Source organism: Monodon monoceros, unplaced genomic scaffold (assembly GCF_005190385.1).
Source record: "Monodon monoceros isolate NGI ecotype Baffin Bay Population unplaced genomic scaffold, NGI_Narwhal_1 Super_Scaffold_7, whole genome shotgun sequence".
NCBI lineage: Eukaryota > Metazoa > Chordata > Mammalia > Artiodactyla > Monodontidae > Monodon > Monodon monoceros.
Window position 1 is genome coordinate 44,902,158 of NW_021703784.1, and position 21,196 is coordinate 44,923,353.

Below are 21,196 nucleotides of genomic sequence, written 5' to 3' on the forward strand. Positions count from 1 at the left end.
TGTTTCTGTGGATACTGTAGTTGGGGAGTGAGCCAGTGTCCCAGGATCTCTTGGGAATATAGTAGCCCCGTGATGGAATGCCCGGCCGGGGCAGCGCTGGGTGAGTCAGCAACCCTGAGGCCAAACACGATGTGCTTTAAGAAAGAACCTTGGGAAACATTGACTCCTGCCTTCAACATTCTGTCTCTTTCCAAATGTCCTGCAAATAAAAGCTCCACCTTCTTGCCCCTGCCTGCTAATCGGGTGTTATCTTAAGATTTTTTGGGCCTGAAAAAAAGAGCCGCTGTAGCTCAGTTACTATCCTGGAGTTTGGCCACTGGGGAGAACCCACCGAGGCAAAAGAAATCTCCACGTGCACCTGTGAACCACAGCAGTAAGTGTGTGTGTCCAGCTCAAAGCTAAGACACAGCCTGATGTTCCCATGGCGAAGACCAGTCACTCCGTGCTTCCTGCTTTCCCTGCCGTGCAGTGGGGCCTGGAGCGTTGCCCCTGAGGGATAAGTTTTCCCTGATGGTTTCCACTTATATTTTTCATTTCTATTACTTACAGAAGAATGGATGGGAATGGTTCATTTTAAGTTTGCACCTGGAGCCCCAGCTCTGTCTGATGCTTGGCCTGGGCTGGACAGAAGTTTGACGTCAGCAAACTTTAGGCAGGCCATGAGAGGAAGCCACCCCCTTTCTCTAGTTCACCAAACCCTAAATATAGAGATTGCTAAGCTCCTGAGATAAGAGTGATAAACAAGAAGGGAGATAATAGTTTTTTTTAAAACCTGACTTTTAAAAAAAACATCTGCATTTTAGCTCCAGGAAAATTTCTTTTTGAGTCTCTCCATCTTTCTCTCTGATTTTCTCTCTCTCTCTCACACACACACACACACATACACACACACACATGCACACACACGCACCATCCTACACCAGATTCCTGAGGTTTATGCCATAGTGGAACCGGCATAGTACAATTTCATCACATTCTGGTGGTTAAGGCAAATCAGAGGTGCATACCAGATTCCAAGAGAGACGATAACACAAGAGTCGAAACACCAGGAGGCATGGTTCATTGGGGAGCCACCAAGGTAACAGACTATCACACACCATCCAGCCTGGGAGGGGTAAGGAATGGGGCTGCCAGCATTACAGGAGGATGTGCTCTGAAAATGCAAGAAGGGCGGAGAAAACCATAGCATCATTACACATGGAAACAGGGAGATGCATCAAATACAATTGATAGTCAGTTATTGAGTATCTGCTGGTATATAAGACACTGTGTCAAATGTAGGCGGAAATCCACAGAGAAATAAACAGTACAGCTCTCAAGGAGCTGTTCATTCAGGGACATTTTTTATCTACCTACTGGAGTTCAGACCCGACCTCTAAGCTTTCTTGGCCTCGGAGTCTCTTTAAGAAGAATTCTAGGGAGAAAACATAAAGTTGGGAGTTACCAGTTCATAGATGGTAGGTAAGGTCAAGGGCATGGTGGGGTTCACCTAGGGAAAGGGAGTAGAGGAAGAAGAGAGAATGGCTCACCACCGTTTTTGGAACCGTGCCCCGTGAATAACTGCAACTTAAAATGCTCAACAAAATTGAGGATTAGACTAGGATGTTGTTGGTAGAAATGGCAAGGAGGGTAAAAGGTTTCGTTCCTCGTACCGGCTCTGATTGCTAGGATCCTAAGGCCTCTCTAGGTGCAGCAGGAAACGATGATTGATTAGCAATGTCTGCCCTGCAGGGGAGTGAAGCGTGGCAGCATATGTGCCATGCTTCAGCCATCCTGGATCTGTGAATAGCCTATGGCCTAAGCATCTGTGACTTCGTGAGCCCTCACCCTCACCGGCCCTTCTGCAACTCCTACAGTCAGCAGAAACTCAGAGGCCAAAGGAACCTGAAGGCTGAAGATTTCTCATAGCTAGGTGTTCAGGGTATTTCAAGAGCTACACCAAGCCTGTCTGTTGGGTCCACATGAAACTGCATCTCCTTCTTCTGAGTTACAGAAACATGCAGGAATATGCTCCCATGGGTACACTCCACCCTCACGCCCACCCCAGTCCACTCTGGAACAAAGCAGTGGATCAAATAAACATAAGCATATGAATACTGACCTGTGGTTCCCAAACATGGCTTGGTATTGGACTCATCCGGGGAGTTATCAAGAATATAGACTCCAGCCTCCTATGCCATAGTAGGCCTGGGCTGAGGCCTGGGCATCTCTGTTTTTGAAGCTTTCTTGATGCTCCTGTTAGAGCCACACAAAGGTTGAGATCTAAAAAGCTCAGATGGACTACATTCCCAGTAGAGGCATGTTTTGAGCAGCCCCAGCTCCCCCTACTTTCAGAGTCAGACTGGAGCCTGAGGCAAGGGTTAAGGACCAATACACATCACATACAATTGATAGTCAGTATTGAGAGGCTTTCCACACATCTGCCCACCAGGGATCTGCATGAAGAAAGGCCCAGCACCTTCTCTGGGCTCACCCTCCCAGGCAGTCTATCTTGACAACACACCTGCAGCTCTAACAGTTTCCTTCTGGTCTGAAAACCCGCCAGGCCAGGCTGTGCCTGCTGCTTCTGCTGGTATCCCCTTCGCCCTGGAGGAACTTGAGCTGCTTTCAGGCCTGACATGATTGCATTTCCACATATGGGGAAGGCACACACACACACATCTGGGCACCCCTTCCCAGAAGACTCGTCACGGGGAGGAATCAGGCCCGCCTTTCCCCACCAACTAGGTGCAAGCTCAAGCCTGATCCCCCGGCCTCAAGCCTTGACTCTGTGAGGGCTGATGATCGTGGAAGAGGGAGATGGCAAATGCATTGGTAAGGTAAAGGCAATCATGACTGCCTCATTCAGGGGGTTTCTTACAAAATGCTTCCCATGGAAATACAGAAAGTCACATCACCCTCCCAACATGGAATTTGACTTTTCAAACTCGTTCCATGAGGGAATATATTTTTCTGGCAAAGAGACAGGAGCAGCAGGTACCGCATCGAGTGCTCCTGGGAACTGAGCTTTATTTCACCACTGAGGTGAGAAAACTCATTCTGGAAGCTCCAAGAAAGCTAAGAGCAGCACAAACAAACAATGTATCTAGTCATGCTTTTCCAGGGCTTTTGAGTAAGGACTACATGCCCAGCACTCTACTAAGCCCTGTAATGAGATTCAAAAGAAATAAGACATATGCCCTGTGTCCTCATGAATCTTACAGACCTTCCCAAAAGACAGCATTTTGAACAGGAACCAATTAGAGAAGTGTTAAGTACTCAACTGTTTGGTGTTGACTTTCAGTTCAGTGGAAATTCAGAGAAAGAAGCAATCAGGGATCACTGGGGAGAGATGGAAAGTAAACAGATTCAGGGCCAAATGTGATTAAGCAACAGGAGAAAGCACATTCCATATGGATGATACATCATGAGAAAAGCAAGGACACAGCAAAGACAAGGACAAGGCAAGGAGTACTCAGAAGACTCTGGAAGACTGGTCCCACTAGAGGTGAATGTTTATTGGTTCCAAAAAAGGTTAAGTAGCAATAGAGCAGGCTATGTGATGGGCCTCGAAACCCAGGCAGAAGGTTGCAATTATTAGAGCTCAGAAGTGGAAAGGGCTTCAGTTATCTAATCCAGTGGTTTTAAACCAAGTTTCCCCGAACCCCAGGCATTTACAGAGGTGCATCAGGAGTGCTAGAAATGAATATTTTCCACCAACCATACAAGACTGAAACCACTTGAAGGAAAACATCATTATTTTTAATCGCTTTCTGTGTCAGAGTTCTGCTCAAGATTTCATTAATTAAAAAATTATTCTACTAAAAATATTTGAAAACTATCAATCCACACAAAACCTTATTTGGGACTTGATTCAGAGAACAATAGGGAGCCATGGTAGGTTCTTGAACAACAAAGTATTGAAATTGACAGGACGTAGGAGAAGATTAGAATAGCAACCATAGCAATGCCCCAACTCAAATTCTGCCCTCCGCAGAGAGGTCTGCCCTGACCAGCCTGGCCTGAAACTCTTTTGCTGTTTGTAGTCGTAGCATAACTTATTGGCTGTATAATTCATTTGCTAATTAATCATGCACTGCATCACGGCATCTTTTCTATAATGGTCTAGAGCTTTTCTTTAAAGCTTTTTTTGTCTTTTAACTTTTCATCGTCAGAGCAGAGACTGGGCAAAGATGTGTCTGGACTATTGTAGAGAGGTTCAAGTATCAGCCTGGCCCAGACTAGATGGACTTTGAAGAACATTCCTTCCTCAGGTCCTGTAACTCTGTAACATCTCTACCAGACTGGTAGTTCCTGGGGGGCAGGGAGCATGATTTTACTCATGGTGGACCCACCGTAAATAGTAAGAGTGGGAGTTGGACGGTTGGTTGGTTGGTTGGGTTGGTTGGCTGAGGGATTGAAAGCCTTCACCAGGCTAGCTATCAGTTAGAATGGACTGAAGGTTATGAATTTGATGGCATCTGAGGAAGCTCAGAGGAAGGAATGTTGGGACCCATTCTAGCTTGTCTGGCCTCTGAAAAAACAGATCAGTTTCCCAGTCTCAGCCTGACGTGGCTAATTGTTGACAGTCCAGCTCCTACGTGTTCCCATCAGAATAGGAGCCAGATGTTGCAAAATGACAGTCTCTCGTGCCTGTGAAGACTCTATCTTGGGTCACAGAAAGGGCTGCAAGGCTGTAGAAAAACACAAACCAGCACCCAACTCTCTAGGACCTATTTGTTTCCATCGTGACCAAGCAGACTGAATAATTGAGAGGCCAAAATGTGATGGAGGAAGTTCACTAACTGGGGAGATGGATTCAGTGATGCCAGCTGTCTGTTCCCATTTCATTTTTCCCCAAGAGGCAGATTGTATCACCGGGTATCCAAGTAGGAACAAAATCATGCCCAGACCTGAAAGTTTCATACTACAGCAGAGGAGAGGGAGGGATAGAAGGGTTTTTCCCCCTGATTTTTCTCAATGGATTAATAATAATAACAACTCTTTTTTACTTAATTGCCTGCTATGCACAGACTCTAATATAAGCGCTTCATACAGCATTAATTCACTTAATTCTCACAGCAACCCTCTGGGGTGGGTACTATTATTAGCTTCATTTTAAGGGATGAGGAAACTGAAGCTTATAAGGTGTAAGTAACCCCCCTAAGAACGAGAACCCTATTAAGACCCCACCCACTAACAACAGTTGTTAAAAGCACAATATCTAGAGCTACACTGCCTGAGTTTGAACCTCTCACCTGCCACTTTTTTTTTTTTTAACATCTTTATTGGGGTATAATTGCTTTACAATGGTGTGTTAGTTTCTGCTTTATAACAAAGTGAATCAGTTATACATATACATATGTTCCCATATCTCTTCCCTCTTGCGTCTCCCTCCCTCCCACTCTCCCTATCCCACCCCTCTAGGTAGTCACAAAGCACCGAGCTGATCTCCCTGTGCTATGCGGCTGCTTCCCACTAGCTATCTACCTTACGTTTGGTAGTGTATATATGTCCATGCCTCTCTCTCGCTTTGTCACAGCTCACCCTTCCCCCTCCCCATATCCTCAAGTCTGTTCTCCAGTATCACCTGCCACTTATTAACAAGCTATTTAATTTTCTGTGCCTCGGTGTCCTCATTTCCAAGATGCATTTTTAATATTTAACTTGTAGAATGCTTCTGCTGAATAAATGAGACAATCCATGTAAGATGCTTACCATTATACCTGAGTAATAGTAAACATGAATGTTTGCTATTATTAATAATAATAATAACTTAGGCAGTTTCCAAAGCCACTGTCGTTTAAGCAGTGCTTTAGTACTGCCTCCATTCAGGCAGTCAGTTAAATTAGCCATTAATATATTCATCTTTTCCTTCCATAGTCCCCCACTCATCCATCCCTGCCATTCCAATAATAGCGTCCTTCTCTTACTCAATTCTTCTTCCCTGGTGCTAATCTGAAGAAATAAAAAGAACCGTTCTGGAAGCACTGGGTGTGATCCATCTCCATGTTCAGATCCCGGGTTTGTACAATTAGTAAATGTTTGGTCCTTGCCCTCTACACCTATTCAGTTAAATTCTGCCCACCACCACCCTCCCCCAAGTGGAGAGGCATTGTGTGTATCCATGTATACATGCGGGGGTGAGATCTCATACTTTCTGTAGTTGTTTCAGATGAGCGTTATTTGGGCCTTACAGACCCGCCGTTCTGAGAGCTAAGAAGCTAATTTCCCAAGTGAAGAAATGAGTATAAAAGTGTCCCCTACCAGTGACATGGCTGGAGAACCTGGCAGAGGGAAAACTAAAACTCTATAGGGTCACTCCCACAACCCATGCCGTGTGGAATTCCTTGAAGGGAAAAGCAATTCCCCAATGAAAATAAATTCATGATTCACAGTAACCCACAGAGAAACAGTCCACAATGTGGGAAAATCAGAAACTAATAGAAGAATTAGAACCCCAAGGAAAAGGAATATTCTGAGAGAGACTATAAAGTGGTTATACTTAGTTGTATTAAAGAGCTATTTTTTATAAGAATGAAGTAATAAGGAAAGTACCTAACACTTTAAAAAAAAAAAGTAGCAGGCAGACTTGAAAAAGAAACAGATAAAACTTCTGAAAATGAAAAACAGAGTCATGGACATTCAGCAGAGTATACTAATGTTAGCTCAAGACACCGTCAGAAAACCCAAATCCTTAAAAATCACTGCCTGCGGGCATTTCAGAGACCCTCCAGTCCTACTGTTGATGACCCAGAAAGAACTGGGACACCAGGTGTTTTAATCAGGAAAGATTTCTCTGAGCTGCTTGTGAAAAAGAGCATTTCTCTCAAGGGAAAGAAAGGATGGATAAGACCGCAGCCCCCAAATCCAAGCCGCATCATTCCACGCCAGAGAGGATGTATCAATTCCAGGCAACCCCATGGTACATTTACTCTCATTTTCTCTTTGCCTCTCTTTCTCTGTCTCACTCATTCATTCACACATATTATGCAGACTCTTCTTATTCTACTGCATTCATTTTATTAGGCTCAAGCACATTGTTTTTTAATGTGCTTGAGCCTATTAAAATGGAGAAAAAATCCTAAAAGCGAACGATTCTGTCAAGATAAGTTATGTAAAGAAAAAATGTCTGGATGTGTATATACCACGCCGTTAACAGTGATTACAGTTAAGGCATGAGATTGCTGGGATTTTTGCTTTCCAAGCCAGTCATTCCTATAATGTTTGATTGTTTGTGTGCAGGCATTTCTTTTGTAATTAGGAAAAAAACAATGAATTTTTTAAAATAATGAGTTAGGCAGCAGTTCTTTCCCAGAGACAGCTCCTTGCGTTTTTTTAAAAACCCACTAAAGATACAAAGAAGCAAGCAAGCATCCCAGGCTTCACCCTCTGGTGAATTGAGTACTCGTCTAACCTAGGCTCCTGCAGACAATAAAGTAATTCACATCCATCAACTCATGTAATACTCACAAAAATCCTATTAAGTAGATACAGTTATCGTCCCATCCCACTGAAATATAAGTTCCAGAGAGAGGTCTTTGTCTCTTCTGTTCACTGCTGTATCTCAAGCGCTCAGAACAATGCCTAATGGCAGCATGGATTCTCAATAAACATTTATTGAATGAATGCACACTTTACAGATGAAACTGAGGCACAGGGAGCTTAGGGATCTTGTCCCAGGTCACACCATTAGCAGTGGTGGAGCCAGGCTTTGAACTCACGTGGTCTAACTCCAGAACCCACCTTCTAACTTGGATACTCTCTATTTCTTTTCTTCTACGTGAAAGAAAAGACAGTCCAACATACTCCAGACACCTTTTTGATGCAGCAGGCAAGGAAAACAAATGGGAGGAAGGTCTTATGGAAGCTAGTCTACTTCACATACTCATGTCTCCTCTCTCCAGCTTGTTCTAGGGCAGGGTTAGTGACCCACCAGTCCTCACCATTAGGGAGGCTATGGAGGGACCAGCCATCAACTCCCATTTTCAAAACTCTCTAGCCTTTCTCAGCGAGGGACACATCCTCTTTTTTATTTTTTTATTTTTATTGAAGTGTAATTGACATGTATCATTGTGTAAGTTTAAGGTGTACAACGTGTCGATTTGACACATTAATTTTTTTAATAGATCTTTATTGCTGTATAATTGCTTCACAATACCGTGTTAGTTTCTGTTGCACAACAAAGCGAATCAGCCATATTCATACATGTGTCCCCATATCTCCTCCTTCTTGAGCCTCCCTCCCACCCTCCCTCTCCCACCCTCCCTCTCCCACCCCTCTAGGTCATCGCAAGCACCGAGCCGATCCCCCGTGCTACGCTGCTACTTCCCACCAGCCAGCTGTTTTACATTCGGTAGCATATATATGTTGATGCTACTCTCACTTCGCCCCAGCTTCGCCCTCCCACCCCATGTCCTCAAGTCCATTCTCTACGTCTACCTCTTTATTCCTGCCCTGCTACTAGGTTCATCAGTACCATTTTTTTTTTTTTTTAGATTCCATATACACGCGTTAGCGTATGGTACACATTAATATAGTGCAATATGATTACCACCACCGCGTTAGCTAAGCCTTCTATCACATCACAGTTATCATTTCCTTTTTTTGTGGTGGAAAAATTCCCCAGCACCTGAGTCAGTTGGCACTTGGTTCTTCCTCCTTAACTACCTGACAGTGGTCCAGTTGCCTCATCATTCACCAGAGCTGCGCGCCCCCTGCAGGCCTCTCCACAAACTGCAAACCCAACCAGTGTTACTGAGCCCCAGGGGAAAAGCTGAGGCTCATTGGCTCCAAGCTTCTCCTGGTGGTTTTAAACAATACAAACAAAGGAAAAGCCCTAAGCTTACGGCATCCAGACTACAAGGCAAGTTTCAAGATTTTATTTTAATTTTGAAAGAGTGTAACCATTAGCTCTAAATCTTGATTGTAATGTTTCACAGGAGCCTTCACACACTGAGTCCCTCTCAGCAGAGACAGTCACTGCTCAGTATTTTCATATACACTGAATTTTAGGAATGCCTTTTGCAGTTCAACCTGTGTCTTACTTCATTTTCCCACCTGGCCCTCCCTAGGACTGTAACACACATCTCAGAATACCTGAACAAGAAACAACTTGCTCATTGATCCAACTCCATCACTTTATAGGTGGGGAAACTGAGACCCAGAAAGAAAGTTCTTTCCCCGGAGCCAGATGATGATAAAAAGCAGTGGGAAGTTAAGGGGAACTTATCCAGTTGTTTGCTCCCATTCGCATAATTCATGAAATCCCTTCCAAGTTTCCATTTAGCCCGTATTTATCATATGCTTTCTCTGGGCCCCAGAGTGTGGCCAAAACAAAAAGACCTAGAGTTCAGTTCTCCCTTGAGCTTGTAATATGGACACATAAAATAATCAGAAAATAGTTCAAGGCCGCATTCAGTTATTCTTTTATCTATTTATTCTTGTACTCACCCATACTTTAATTCAGTCAAGGGACAGATATTTATTGAATGTAGCAATAAGTCAGAAATAGACTTTGCTCTCAAGAAGCTTATAATTGACTGGGAAAAATTAAAACATGCTTAAATAATTACTGCTGAGTTTGTGTAGATTGAATGTCTACTTAGTTAATGGCCCCGCCTGCAGCGTCAGTCAAGGCTGATGGGGGAATACAGTGGTCAAAGGCCTGGGGCATTTAGTTGGAGTTCAAAGTCATGGCCTTCTTCCCAGGAAAGAGCTAGCAATTCACTTTTACAAAGAACCTACTCTGTGCTGGGTGCTTTACTTTTAATTATCACAGCAACCCTTAGAGATAAATAAACTGAGGTTCAGAAAGGTTAAGTAACTTGTCCCAAATCACCCAGTTAGAAATGGAAGAGTCTGGGCTCACCCCAAATCCATCTGACTTCAAAATCAAAGGTGCTTTCCTACAGCCTCTGCTGCCTGCTCTCCCAGCCTAGCTGGAAACCCTTCCCTGCTTGCGGCCTCATTTGTGTCGATTCCTCGGGGTAAAGGAAAGGGACTGAGCTATTGTGATACAAAGATACTTTGCAGCAGTAGCCTCTAGAAGAGGACAGTGGGGCTTCCAGGGGACCGGGAGTCACGTGGGCTGTGTGTGACCGGTCACCCCTATCGAAGGACTGTGCTCTGGCAGGCATTCATTCATGCTACCGTTTGTTCACCAATGCTGGTTGAGCTGGGCAAGCACAGGGCCTTGGGCATACGGCAGAAGGTTTGTTTGGGCTTCTAACTTGGGTGTCTGAAGCGGATTTGTCCAGAGCAGGGGGCAGGAGAGGGGGTCAGTTAAAACTCCTTTTTCAGCTGTCATGCCCCACGTGGTAAGTGAGACACCTCCCCTGCCCTCAAGGACCCTGCCAAGTGCCTGTTTTGACCTAGTCTGTCCCCTAACCTGGCTTAGTCTTTCCTTTCTTCCCCTCCCTGACTTTGACTCACTTTGGTCCTGAAAGGCCACAAACACAGACTGCGATTTCCAACCTTATTGTCTTTCACCTGAATGTCAACATTCAAGGTGGAAGTTAGCCAGTTGCATGAGAGAGGGACAGTTTAGATGCTTCGGGAGTCCAAGGTACAATTGTATGGCACACTGTATGGTACAAATACTACCTGAATAGAGAGATCAGAATAGGCCAAACTAATCAGAGAACATCAGTCACCTCATGACAACTAAAACGTACAACCTGTGGGCAGATCAGAGCCGGTGTGAATGCCAATGCCCCAGGTCAGCCAGTGGGTTGGAGGCTAGGAAAAGTGCCCAGGCTTTAAGAGCAGAAGGTTGGGGTGTGAGCTGCTGTGACCTAGAGGAAAAACTCAGTACTGACCTCTGACCTTTGAGAGGTCAGCAGATCAGCCACCATCCTCTTCCCAGCACTGGGATTTCTGGCGCCATTTGCGTGTTTGCCCAGGAAGTCAGACAAACGGGGAAATTGAGGAGGAAATACAAACTGTTCCTGGAGTGTTTTCTGTCTGGCCTGGGATTGCCGTCAGAGCAGTGACTGAGGAACGGCCACATTATTCTGGTACTTTTGCTTAGAAGTTCCTGCTTCCTTTGACTGTCTTTTGACACGATGGGAGTTTTCCCCCATTAGGCCGGAACGGCAGCCACAGGAGCCCGCCAGTCTGGCTGCCACACCCGGCACACCAGGGGAATCTCCCAGTGTGGAACCTGGGAAGGGAAGGGCCTCGGAGGTCCATACACCACGTCCACCGTGGCTGGAATCCTTTCCACAACCTCAATGCCAAGTGAAGTTCTGGGGGCCCTGGAATCACTTCCAGGGACAGCGTCTTCCATCCAGCGTTCGAGATCTCTGCCTTATGTGGCACAGAAATCTCTGTCCTGATTTCCGCCTGTTGGCTCTGCTTTTCTCTTAAGGCCGCATAGATCAGTCTACCCTAATTCCCTGTCCACAGGACGGTCCTTCGTGTCTTTGAAGATAAGCATTATGCCTCATTCCACTGAGCTTTCTTTTTCAGGCACAATATTCCCGCTTTCCCCAATCCATGGTTTCCAGTTTCCTCACCTACAGAAGAGTTTCCCTGTCATCCTTGTGAGTCCCTTCCCAAGCACCCCTCCCACCCCGCACAGAGTGAGTCACTCCCTCTACATATGTGTGGTGTGAAGGCTGCACATCTGTCCCTCCACTAGGCTGTGACATCCCAGAAGGAGGAACCATGTCTTCTTCACATTCCAGCTGGACTTGGGCCCCTGTCTGCTCCCATCTCCCTAGGACCTCGATCCCCCATCATCACTCCTCGCATCTCCCCTCTTACTGGCTTCTCTATCTCATACACACACCTCCCATCAAAGACGCATCCATCCTTCAGTCCCACATCCACCACCAGCTGTCTCCCTACCCTTGTTTCATAGCCAAGCCTCTTCTTTAACCCCCCGCAGAACGGTTCCCTCCCCACGACTCCATCGAAAGTGCTCTGGCAAAGTTCACAAGTGATCTTCTGACCGTCACTTCCCCGCCCCCCGCCAACACTTCCAGATCCCTGTTTCCGTTGACATCTCCGCAGCATCTGACACTGCCCACAGCCTGTCATGCGGCTCCTGTGGCAGCTGCCACCATCCACCTCGCCGGTCCCCCTGCTGACTTTCCTTCTCTAGACTCTCTTCCTCCGCCCCTTGCTGCTCCCTGGACGCAGGTGTGCGCGAGGTCTGTCCTTGGCCTTGCTCCCTGCTCAGTGCACACGCTCTGCCTGAGACCCTCACAACACCCTGAACTCCCCGTTCCTCTCTGCTGAGCCTCATGTAGCGTCTGCTCTTCGTGAACACGTCCACTTGGACGTGCCAGCACCTCAGACTCAGCACGGTCCAAGCGGAGCAAGTTTATCTGTCCCTCCCTGTCCCCAGCCTTGGCGACCAACAGATGCCGCCACCCCCATCCCGGGCTCCTCCTCTTTCAGCTTCCACGTCCTGCACGTGATTAAATCCTGCCCTTAAGAACAATCGCCTCCATGGACTCAGTGCCTACGACGTGCCAGGCTTTTATTTACATTATCTCATTTAATTCTCACAGCAGGACTGCAAGAGAGGTATTATCATCCCGATGTCTTATCAGCAAAGACTGAAATTTGGATTAAATAATTCGCCTGGGGTCACACGTTTAGTAAGTGATGGCTCCAGACCTGCGCAGCCCCAAAGCTCCCTCCACTGCACACCCTCTGCCTTCACATCTGTCACCCCGCCCTCCTCTCATTCGTGGTCCCTGTTGCCTCGCCCCATCACTTCATGGTCTCTCACCAGGGCTCCGTGCCTCCAGGATGTCCTCCCAGCTAGTCCATCCCATCACCCACCCTGCTGCAGAATGGACGTCCTAAAACACAGGCCACTTTCCTGCCTGAAGCCCCTCGGTGGGTCCCCATCGTCCCCCTACTGTGTAGGCTCTTTTACACAGGCATGTAAAGGGGTGGCCCCTGATATCCGCCTAGCCTCAGCTCTCCCCACATCTCCCCTTCTACACCCCTCTCCCAGCTCTGGTTATTTTCCTGCAGCTCCAGGAAGGCCCCCCCCTTCTCATTCCAGATGCATGTGCTGTTCCCTCTGCCTGAGGTGCCCTCCCCCCCCCCCCCCCACCCCCCCACCTGCACAGTCTGCCCCTGAACCTCTGCTCTCCCTCAGGCCAAGCCTCGGTCTCCTGCTCTGTGGAGCCCTCAGTGCCTCTCCCAGAAGAGCTGATTGCCCCCTTGGAGGCCTCCCACATGCCTAGGACATACCTTCATTATTACCCTTGTCACAGTATGTTGCAACTGCTTTTTTTATTTTCCTGTGTCTCCATCAGACTTGAAATTCTTGAACTTGCCTTTGTAATCTAGCAGGGAAGACAGTCCCTTGTTCACAGTGGACACTTAGAAATGTTTGCTGAATTGAACATTTATATCATACCTAGGAGAGTTCCTGGCACAAAGGGGATACCCTGCCCGATACATTTCTTTAATAATTAAAACAGAAATGTCAATAAATAATTGTGATGCAATGTGATGTATCCTAACAGGGATACGCCCAGAGTAGCAAGGCAGCCCAGGGAAGAGAAGAGTTACTGTTGCCCTGGGTAAGGAAATCGATGGGTCAGGGAAGCCTTCCTAGAAGACATGACATTTCAGCAGGGCCTTACCGTTTAAGCAGGAGTTGGCCAGGGTAAAATGAGGCCCTCTGGGAACCTGAGCAAAGACATGGAGCAGTGCAAGGGCCCACAGTGGTTGGGAAGCAGCAAGATATGCCCAGGGCGACGGAAGACACGAGAAGGGGGTGAGCATTAAGGTTGGGGCCAAAGTGAACGCCATCTAAGGAGTCTGAACACAACCCCAAAGGCAGTAGGAGCGCTGTAAGGATTTTAAGAAAAGAAATTGCACAGATTTGTGTTTAGAAAGATACAGTGGACGGATTGAGGGAAGGGAAATAAAGCTGGAGGAGGTGAGATCAGTTATTATAGGATCCTGGCCAGAAGTAACAATTGCAGGAATCCCAGGGAGAGATGGCCTCGCCCTGAGTCCACCCAGCCCCTGCAAAGTTCTTTCTGCAGAGAGCTGTGTCTGTCAAACTGTGCTCTATCATATAAACGGAGAGGGTGGGACACAGAAGGGTGAGGTCTCTAGTCGAATAAGTTTAGAAAATGCTGAGTTAAACAGCCTTCTTAATGCAGGACTTTTCAGAATCTTTCATACACATTGTATATGTTATATGAACATTCAGAGTTTCCCAAATGGTTTGAGCCATGGAACCTCTTTCTGAGAGCATCTCAAGGGACTAGAGTTTAATGGAATGTGTAAAATAAAAACAAAGACCTAGAGCTTTCGGGATTCTTTCAGCTCTAATTCCTGGAAGGACAAAATAAACAAAAGAAATAGTTTTCCACTGGGTATAACTGATGTCCTCACCATGCACTCTGCTGGGGGGTCTTGTGTGTGTGTGTGTTTTGTTAGGGGCATGGAGTGGGCTGCCATGGAAATGAGTGGTAGGTTTTAGTCATTCTGTTTGGAGGCAGGCTGAGCAAATTCACCTGCTCTTCCCAGGTGCCCTGTGTTTGTTCAGGCCTAAAAGAGGTCAGACCCAAGTGTTTGAAAGAATGGCAGGTCCTGACCTTCAGAACAAAGAAACCAGGTCTACAGCCCATGGAATGTTCTGGTCCCACCACATCTCTCACGCAGTCTTTGGTCAGTTTGCTGGGGGGAAGGGCAGAGCAACCATCTCAGAATCTCTTTACCCTGGGGAGGCTGCATCCCAGGTGGCAGGTACCCGGCTCCGTCGTCTCATTGTCACACACAGCTCCCTAGGGCTCCCAGGCACAAGTCGCCATTTTCAGGTTTCCTCTTGCCTGAGGGCTGGAGGAAGAAACCTTTTAACATCCACCCATCGGCCTTGTGGCTTTAAGTGAGCCCCTGCCTTAGAATGCCTTCTGTGACAGCGCCAAGGCCATTTCCCGTCCGAGTCCCCAGGGTGGAGGAGTCTGGGCAGCTCCGTGTGCGGCCTGGGAAGGCGCCTCTTTCTCCATTGCAGGAATTCTCCCCTGAGAAGCAGCAGATATTCCTCAGCCCCTGCCAGGAGTTCAGGGAGAAGAGTTCAAAAGTGCAGAAGGGGACAAACAGGAGCCGCCCGGGTGAGGGGCAGCTTCTGGCAGGATGGAGGGGCATCAGCGATGAACTGCCGGCACTGAAGCCAGGAAATGGCCCAGAGCCCTGAGTAGGGGGCCTGAGCGGGGCCCCTCTGGAGGGGCTGCTGCTCCAGCTGTACGACCTGGACAGTGGCTGCCTCCGCCCTGCTCGCTCAGCCGGTCTGCTCTGGGTCAGCTCAAGGAGGACTTGAAAATACTGATGTTCCTGTCATACGTTGCTCTTACCAGGAATGGTCAGACCTCCCTACTTTGGACTTAGATCTCAGTGAAGCTCCTAGTGTATCTATTCCAACCCTACGTTAAGGAGCTCCTGCTTCCCCCGCGAGGCTCTCAGATCAGGAACTAAGACCCAGACAGAAAGGGGACTCACCCAAGACTCAGAGCTTATATCAGAGACAGAAGGAGAATACGATTTTCCTGTCCCCCAGTTCAGCGTTTTCTTCACCACATGGCACTGTTTTTCTCGTTGGAGAAAGAAACCTAACTTTAACATCTACTTCACTTTATGTTTTACAAAATCATATTGCTGTTAAAACTAAACTAAGTTCTGGCGTCAGATAGAGCTGGATTCAGATTCCAGCTCCACCCCTTTCCAACTGCAGGAGAATAAATAACCCCGGGGGCAAATAACTGAACGTCCTGTAGCTCAGGATTCCTTCTCTGAAATGGCACCTACCTACTTCATAAGGTCATGGGAAGATTAGTTGAGATAATTCATGCAAAGAACTCAGCCTGATGCCCAGCACCGTCGATAACCATTAGCTGTTTTTGTTACTGTTATCATTAGTAGAAGTATTTTCATGAATATGTAAGGCAGTTATAATTAACATTTAAATTGGTGTTATGATGAAAGTCCAGCATCCTGTATTTGGATATACATGGATGAATTGAGAAAAGGTTTTTTGTAACCTAAGCTTTTAAAATTTTCATTTTGAAATTTTTTTTGTTCTTAATTGGCTTTTAATTAGTTTAACAAGTTGGCAGGAAAGCTCACACTAAAATTCCACCAACTCCTTCATGTACCCAGCTCTTCCTAAAACATTTACTGAACAACTACAGTATTGGTTTATCATGGGTGCTCAGTAGATGCTTTTGGATGGATGGATGGACAGGCAGATGGATGGGCAGAGGGAATGGATGGAGGATGGATGGATGGATGGATGATGCAAATAGAGCAATTGAAGTAACCAGCCTTGGTTCAGACTGGATAGTTAGTGGTGTGGTTTCGTGAAAAGCCATAAGTCAGGAGCCAAGGGACCAGGAAAATGTGGTAAAGGGCCCAAAGGTCTCCCTGGAGATGAAGAAGAGGTATAGTGGAAGTAAGGGAGGTGGAAGGAGAGGCTGTGGTCAGAGACTGAAACACACAGTGTGAAATTTTAGTAGGAGCGGCTCCTGGTGACGAAAGGTCCAGGGAGCAGCCATGGGGAGGGCATCCAAGGTGGGTAGGGGTCCTGGAGGTCATTAAATACAAGGAGGTCAGGAAACTCTGAGTCTAGTTTATTGGATGGCAGATTCACATAGCCTTTTATCCAATTCCAAGTTAGGATTAAAGTGACTTGAATGAATGAGATTTTACTCTGTATCTCATCAAATTCCTCCCTGGGAAGGTTCTCTTACGTGAAACTGAATTTGCCATGAAAGAATAATCGTGCACTGAACAAAGGTATTTATTTATAATCCCTGGCTTATTTTTTAACCTAAGAGTGGTGTCGCTTAAAGGTCAAGTGTGTGTGTGTGTGTGTGTGTGTGTGTGTATGTAAGAGACAGAGAGTGAGAGAAAGGAGAAACGACGTGCATCACATTGTTTTGTCGTCTGACCTTTTCAGCATTTTAGCTCCAGGCCAGTGCGGGAGCAACACTGAGAGTCTTGTGAGGATTCTATATATCAAAAGGTCACCGACAACCAAAGACATTCTGTTCCTCCCTCCCCATCCAAATACTGGAAATTCACACCCTGAACAAAAATTCACAGTAAATGTTGGTTTGGTGAACATAGCATTATAATTGTGCACTGAAGGGGTTTTTTTTGTTTTTTTTTAAACCATTTCTATTCGTTGTACAAGGAGAAGAGGGCTGGATGGTGGGTCAGGAGACACTGCAAGCTCCCTACCACTACCCCCACCAGCACTTGCTCTGTGACTGGGAATAAGAATTGTGGCCAGGATGACACGTGTTTAGCACTTTACAATTTAAAAATCACCCCCAGCTTTTAATCCTCACCACAGCCGCAAAGTTGGCCAGGCAAATATTATGCCCATTGACAGATGGAAAACTGAGGCAGAATAGAGAAGTGAAGTGACACTCGGTTGCAGTGGCAGAGCCAGGTCAGGCCCACGAGCCTCCTGACCCAAGCCCAGAGCTCAACACTGGACTGAGGCAAGTTGCTGCCTCTCCATTTCGGCCCCTGTGACATGAACCTGTCTCCAAATCCCCCCACCAACAGCTCCAACTGGAAGGACCATGGCAGGAGCAAATATTTGCCTGCCCACTGGCATTTCTACTGTACTTTTTTTGCTTCCTCCCTTTTCTGGTGGTGTGCTTCCTTTTACAACAAACCTCTATAAACAGTTTCCGAGAATTACTGAGCTATGTTTGTAATGCAGATGTACTCAGGGAGTATGTAAAGTAATCATTTTAACAAAAGGAATAGATATTTAAAATTTAATACTAACTACGGGAAAAGTGTCCATTGTGTAAAACATAGTTTATCTTTGGATTCAATGTTTGTCTTTGGTTTTACAAAGTAGTTTGTACTTTCAGTATTTTCTACATAATATAGTCAAATGCAGAGCAGTTGCAATGCATCCAAAAAATGGGTACGTTTTCTGAAAAGAAAAAAAGGATATGCCATGCACAAAATTCAGAGGTTGGAAAAAAATGTGTTCTGGGCCACTTCAGTGCTACTCACCCCCTCACAGCCACCAGCCTCATCAGACAGATGCCCCGACAGCACAGGAAGCCCACCACATGTGGGCCCCAGCCACTTTTTCCAACAAGGTCGTACGTCTTTCTTTCCACAGCTGGTCCCAAGCTGGTCCCAGGCCTCCAGTTCACACAGTTGGGAATGGCAGGCACTTCTCCCTACCACATGCCCAGACACTCTGTGCTGAACAATTAGGGCATTTTTTTTCTCAATGAACATGACCACAGATACTGTTGGTCACAAATTGGTCCATGAGATGAAACCCTTTTTCTGCCCATGGATTAAGTAATTTTTAATAATTCACATCACACTTGCTTCCAGAAAGACTCCAATAAGAGACACAGTACAGGGCTTCCCTGGTGGCGCAGTGGTTGAGAGTCCGCCTGCCGATGCAGGGGACACGGGTTCGTGCCCCAGTCTGGGAAGATCCCACATGCCGCGGAGAGGCTGGGCCCGTGAGCCATGGCCGCTGAGCCTACGCGTCTGGAACCTGTGCTCCACAACGGGAGAGGACACAACAGTGAGAGGCCCGCATACCGCAAAAAAAAAACAAACAAAAAAAAACACAGTACAACCCAAAAAAGCAGGATCAAAGAGCCAGAATCGAGTCAGGGGAGGGTGTGTGCAGAGAGCCTCGGCTGAGGGAACCTACCGTTAAAGGGAAGAAGACAGCTCTCAGCTTCCTGACGCCCAGTGTTAACAGGAAACACAGGTTACCAATCCAGTCATTTTTTAGGAAACACAAACTTTTTCCTGACTTTGAAATCTAGAAGGCAATTCTAGTGTAGATTTTAAATAAGACAACTCAAGCCGCTTAATGGGCCTTGTCTTTACCCACCAAGGCAGTGTTTCTGAGTTCTCCAGACAGGATCAGAACGATCTGAGGTGCTCGCTGAAAATGCATTGTACAGCATGGTGACGGAAGTTCATAATTACTACGGTATCACGCACTTGACGTTTGCTAAGACGGTAGATCTTAAATGTCCTCACCCCTCAAAAAAAAAACAAATGGTAACAGTGTGAGGTGATGTGTGTGTTAATTAGCTTGATATTGTGGTAATCATTTCAAATGTATACATGTATCAGAACATCCTGTTGTGTTCCTTAAATACATACAATTTTTATTTGTCAATTATACCTCAGTAAAGATGGAGGAAAAAATACAGATTCCTGAGCCCCACCCCTAAACTCACTGGGTGAGTCTTTGGGAGATGGGCCCGGTGCTCTGCATTTTGAACCAGCTTACCAACTGATCCTGCTCTGCCTGTACATGGAGAACACACTCACCAAAGTGTTAGTGGATGACAATGGCTTCATGCAGTGGCCTTTCCCAGCCTTCCCGGTACCTTATCAGGGAATAATGCCTGAACCCAGAAGAGTCTATGGTGGAGGGACTTGAGACTTCAAGATCCACCAAGGGAGATATCTGGAGGCTGCAGAGGCTCCCCAAGCCTGAGTGGCAGAGGAGCCGGGCTCTCTGCATGCACTTGGGTTTGGAGTGAGCTTTCTGCTGGGATTTCAGATGGCCACAGGCCACAGAGAGACGGGGCCCCATCTCAGCCCTTCCAGCACCCCTGGGGTCTGCCATCCAGAGCCCGTGGGAGTCACCAGCCCACATTAGAGACAATGATATGGGCTTGGCTGACCACCAGGCTCCGTACCCCTACTCTCTGCCCCATCCTCGTCCATAATGGGGCAGGCAATTTGCAGCAATGTGGATGCAACTAGAGATTATCATACTAAGTGAGATAAGTTAGAAAGAGAAAGGCAAATACCATACTATTCCACTTTTATGTGGAATCTAAAATATGGCACAAATGAACCTATGTATGAAACAGAAACAGACTCACAGACATAGAGAACAGACTTGTGGTTGCCAAGGGGGAGAGGGTTGGGAGAGGGATGGACTGGGAGTTTGGGGTTAGTAGATGCAAACTGTTACATTTAGAATGGATAAACAACAGGGTCCTACTACTGTATAGCACAGGGAACTATATCCAATCTCCTAGGATAACCTTAATGGAAAAGAATATAAAAAAGAATGTATGGCACTTCCCTGGTGACGCAGAGGTTAAGAATCCGCCTGCCAATGCAGGGGACACGGGTTCGAGCCCTGGTCCCGGAAGATCCCACATGCCACAGAGCAACTAAGCCCGTGCACCACAACTACTGAGCCTGCGCTCTAGAGCCCGTGAACCACAGCTGCTGAGCCCGCGTGCCACAACTACTGAAGCCAGCACGCCTAGAGCCCGTGCTCTGCAACAAGAGAAGCCACCGCAATGAGAAGCCCGTGCACCGCAACGAAGAGTAGCCCCTGCTCGCCTCCACTAGAGAAAGCCCCCACGCAGCAACAAAGACCCAACGCAGCCAAAAATAAATAAATATATGTATATATATATATTGTTTTTTTAAATTACATGGGAAGTATTTTCAAACGAGTAATAAATCTTCAAAAACAAAGAATGTATGTATGTGTCACTGAGTCACTCTGCTGTACAGCAGAAATTAACACAACATTGTAAATCAGCTCTACTTCAATTAAAACTAGATAACTAAATCATAATGGGGCAGGCAGAGCCAGGAGTCCAGGAGCCAGCCAGGTGGCATAAACCCCAGTGAATGAGCCATGCCACACCCACACCCACCCCTGGGCTGCACCGCCCTGCTCCCCAGTGCAGGCTGGGACCTGCCAGGCGTCAGCTCAGGGAGGCAATTACATGCTCTTTCCTCTCCCTCTCCACAGGTTTGGAATAAATTGCCTCATCCAGTTTGAAGACTTTGCCAATGCCAATGCCTTCCGCCTTCTCAACAAATACCGCAACAAGTACTGCATGTTCAACGATGACATCCAAGGTAAGTTTCCACCCCTCCTGACAAAGCCCCTGAGGACGAATGCCTTCTCACAAAGGCTCACCTGGGTGCCCAGGCGGGGAGGGGCCACCTCATAGCCGGTTTGCTGCCAGCAGCTGTTGAAGAAAGAGCAGTAAATCCAGATTCACTTTGCTAATTCTCAGCTCTGTGACCTTGGACATGTCCCATAACTTTGCTAAGTCTCACTTTCTTCACCCATAAAATGGAGATGATTACTGCTTCGGAGAAAAGTAAGAATTTGGTTATTAGATATATGAAAGAAATTTTAAACAATGCTGTGATTTACTAGCTGGTTGAACATGGGCAGATC

General features: G+C 46.7%; 1 protein-coding gene across 4 annotated transcripts in view; it reads left to right on the forward strand.

The window, feature by feature from the left end:
• ME3 (malic enzyme 3) overlaps positions 1-21,196 on the forward strand; it is a 198,844-nt gene that overhangs the window by 156,308 nt on the left and 21,340 nt on the right. For all 4 annotated transcript variants that reach the window (XR_003791571.1, XR_003791572.1, XM_029209574.1 and 1 more), the window contains one exon: positions 20,759-20,868. Coding sequence is in view for 2 of the 4 variants with exons in the window: in XM_029209574.1 (XP_029065407.1) it covers positions 20,759-20,868 (110 nt within the window). In the remaining 2 variants the exon portion in view is untranslated. The remainder of the gene's footprint in view (positions 1-20,758; positions 20,869-21,196) is intronic.